Source organism: Euprymna scolopes, chromosome 21, assembly GCF_053919585.1.
Source record: "Euprymna scolopes isolate OS-2025 chromosome 21, ASM5391958v1, whole genome shotgun sequence".
Lineage (NCBI taxonomy): Eukaryota > Metazoa > Mollusca > Cephalopoda > Sepiida > Sepiolidae > Euprymna > Euprymna scolopes.
Window position 1 is genome coordinate 66,155,921 of NC_136502.1, and position 3,715 is coordinate 66,159,635.

The following is a 3,715-nucleotide window of genomic DNA, read 5'->3' on the forward strand; positions in this document are numbered from 1 at the left end:
ACGACTGCTTCGGGGAGGTTTTGAATTGCAGTCTTGTAATTCTGATCATGTGGGTATTCGAGGTGAAATGAAAAACATGGGACATTGAGTGTTCATGGTAACAATTGGGAAAAGGTGCTAGGGTATCGATACTGTCCTCTCTCGGATGCCCTTCATGTGACACCTGTTAATTGCAACCCTTGTGCTTGCACAAAGAGACAGATTCTCGGGGAGACAGCGAAAGTCTATGATCTTATCATTGTGCTTGCCGGTTTCATTGCGGGGCCGTATTCTGTTGAGCAGGCTTTGGAAGTGGGGGTTTGCATGGGATGTCCTGGTGCCACCAGAATACTTGTCCTTATGGAAAAAGCTTTCATCTGATCTCTCTGAACTGGAGACCATTTCCTTTCCCCGAAGGGCGTTCAGTGAGAATGGAGTGGGCGAACTTTTTCTCTTCTGTGATGCCTCTTCAGAGGCATACGGATTCGCCGCTTACACGGTACAAGATTGCCATTCGTGCCTGGTGTTTGCAAAGGCTAGGGTGGCTCCCTTGAAGAGGAAGACTCTTCCTACACTGGAGCTTATGGCAGTGTTCTTGGCTTTTAGATGCCTGCCCACTATTTTACGGAGCTTTGGCAGATTCTCTCCTTCTGAGATTCATGTGGCCACTGATTCTCAGGTTTTTCTTTCTTGGTTAGTCTCAGGGACTATTGTGAGTAAGAACCTGTTTGCCCGTAATAGACTGAAGGACATTCAGCAGATGAGTGGAGAGTTGGGATCTGCACTTGGCTTTGTTCCCTCCTTTCGATACATCCCAACCGCAGAAAATCCTGCCGACTTGATCACAAGGGGGTTGACGATGCAAAAATTCAGAACCTGCTTCCAACTGTGGTGTTATGGTCCCAGTTGGTTGAGTAGTGGTTCTGCAAGAGTTGCCATGTCTGAGTCGACGCAGCCAGGAGATAGTCCGTTCCTCTTGGAATGCTGCTATCCTCCATGGAGAGGAATCTCGTATGGTGCTTCACTTAGAAAGATGCTCTACCCTTTCAAAGCTTTTGAGGGTGACCACCCTGGTAGTTAAGTTTATTTATCGATTGCGTCGAGTAGAGGTTGACTGTGAAAAGCTGGCAGCCATTCTGATCATGAAGACTATGCAGCATCAAGTATATGCTGAAGAAATAGAATTCTTGTTAGATTCTTCAGGCAAGACTGTTCCTGGGTTGGTGCGGGCCCTTGACCTCTTCATCGATAGTGATGGACTAATCAGGTCGGGTGGTAGAATTAGCCGATCTGTCCACTTTAACGCGGAAATTAAACACCCGATTCTGTTGGCAAAACATCACCCAGTGACTAGGCTTATCATCATGGATGCACATGACAGATGCCAGCACTTGGGAGTCGCGTCCACTTTGGCAGAATTAAGACGCCATGGTTACTGGGTACCCAAGGGCAGACAGGCAGTGAAGACAGTCCTGGCTTCATGCGCCCTGTGCCGGAAGTACAATGCCAGACAAGTCATGCCTCCTAATGTTGCCAACCTTCCTGCTTCCCGTATCGAACTGGAGGTTCCCTTCAAACACACGGGGGTAGATTTTACAGGCCACCTGTGGGTTAAAGAAGGTGATAAGGAGGTGAAAATGTACCTGCTCATCTTCACTTGTCTCAGTGTCAGAGCTGTACATGTCGAGGTGGTGCCGGATATGAGCGTGTTGTCCTTTCTGCAGGCTTTGGTGCGGTTCACCGACCTATATGGCATTCCCTCTGCCATTTATTGTGACAATGCTAAAACCTTTTTAGGTGGTGGTCGGCTGTTTAAGAGGCTGGTATTGACTCACGATTACCAACAGAAATTCGGCTCCTGTTTAATCAAGTTCTGCCCCATCCCCCTTTTCTCGCCCTGGGTTAGAGGTGTCTGGGAGAGAAGTAACCAGACAATCAAGAATTGTCTTTTTAAGGTGGTTGGTAGAGGTCAGATGAATTATTTCACCTTATTGACCATCATATCGGATATTCAAAGAGCCATCAACAACCGCCCTCTAACCTATCGAGAATCGGCAGAGACTGAGTTGGAGGCAGTAACCCCCAACATGTTTTTGCGGCCTAATGAGAGTCCCGGGCTGCTTTTGAGTCTCAATGATGCAGATTTTGCCGCACACCTTCCTCCCAGTCGAGAGAGGCTTCTCAAAACCATGCGGGTACGGGACCAGTGTCTGGAGAAATTCCGAGCTCTGTGGTACAATGAGTACTTGTTGAGTCTCAGAGAGAGACCCCAGGGTCGTTCCAGAGTGCCTATCCGGAATCGTTTAAAGGTTGGAGACGTGGTGTTGGTGAAGACTCCTCTGAAGCCTAGGCCCTTTTGGGTCCTTGGAATCATCCTGGAGGTGTTTTGCGGAGAGGATGGCGTAGTCAGGTCAGCAAAGTTCAGACAGGGGGGTGGGAATGCAGTACATATCCACTCATTAAAGAACCTATTTCCCCTGGAATTATCCTTGAGTGAAGAGGATCATGCTCCAACTGTACCTGCATCAGTTGATGAGCTGGCTGACAATCTCGGTGATACTCCTCCCCAGTCTGCATGTTCCAATGAAGTTGTTTGGTATTGTCCCATATGTGGTTCCCCGTAGGGTGACCAGGACATGATTTGCTGTGATAGATGTGACGACTGGTGTCACTTCAGGTGTGTGGGGATTGAGTCTCCACCTCCTGAAAGACAAAAGTGGTACTATCCCGATTGTGTCCCGCTACGACGGCGGCGAGGCAGGCCTAGCCTCCTCCCCAAATAGTTAGGGATCAACCTCAAAAGAAAATAAACAAAAAATATACTAACATGTTACTATTTTGAGTAAGAGCCTACCCTTATATTCTTTGTTTCCCTTCATTTTCTTTTTTTTCTTTCCTGGGGAATGTGTGGAAAAAACTAGAAGTTACTTGTTACTCAGGAGAGAGGGCAGTAGGTGCACTTACCTTGTTACTAACCAAAAGAGTTGTTGTTTCCTAGAAGCGTTATAATGCTTTACCTTGGTCATGTGATGGTGATCACATGACCTTTTCAGACCTATAAGGGGAGGTAATCAAACTCCTTGTTTTTGGTTACAATTTCAGTTGTATTTAGAAATTTGCTGCTGATGGTTACAATTTCAGTTGTATTTAGAAATTTGCTGCTGATGGTTACAATTTCAGTTGTATTTAGAAATTTGCTGCTGATGGTTAGGATTTGAGTGGTGTTTACTTTTGCTGATGATGCTGATGATTACATTGATTTACTTATTTTGTTAACTGACTGTCACGTCGCGAAAGGGGCAATTCTTTCGCAACTCTAAAGGTGAGTGTATCTTGCTTCCTTCTCGACTGAGCAGTCTTATTACTTCTAGGAAATTAATTTTTCCATAATTGTAAATATTCAAATCATTTGCATTTAAAGTCAACGGACATTGTAAAGATTTAAAGCATTTCAATAATAGTCAATAACGTAAATAGTCAATAACCATTTTAAATATTCAAAACATTTGCATTTATAGTCAACGAACATTGTAAACATTTAATGCATTTCAATTGTACGAGCCTTTTTCAAGTCTCACACAAAACACACATTCATATTTCAAGCTGTCATATACATACGCGCACCCAAACATACGTGCCCACGTCCACACATGTACACATATTCACGTTCGCGTACATACACTCACATTCACGTATATATACACACATGCTTACGTATACACATGTACTCACACAC

General features: G+C 45.0%; 2 protein-coding genes across 2 annotated transcripts; both read left to right on the plus strand.

The window, feature by feature from the left end:
• Positions 1 to 226: 226 nt before the first annotated feature.
• Positions 227 to 1,060, plus strand: LOC145242829 (uncharacterized). The gene has a single exon (XM_080105951.1). It carries the CDS (start codon positions 227 to 229, stop codon positions 1,058 to 1,060), a length of 834 nt encoding a protein of 277 aa, XP_079962077.1.
• A 61-nt stretch (positions 1,061 to 1,121) lies between these two features.
• LOC145242830 (uncharacterized) lies at positions 1,122 to 2,603 on the plus strand. The gene has a single exon (XM_080105952.1). It carries the CDS (start codon positions 1,122 to 1,124, stop codon positions 2,601 to 2,603), a length of 1,482 nt encoding a protein of 493 aa, XP_079962078.1.
• Positions 2,604 to 3,715: the final 1,112 nt, after the last annotated feature.

Bases quoted from the DNA above. Each gene is read 5' to 3' on its own strand.
- LOC145242829 (XM_080105951.1), top strand. From the start codon at position 227: ATGATCTTATCATTGTGCTTGCCGGTTTCATTGCGGGGCCGTATTCTG.
- LOC145242830 (XM_080105952.1), top strand. From the start codon at position 1,122: ATGAAGACTATGCAGCATCAAGTATATGCTGAAGAAATAGAATTCTTG.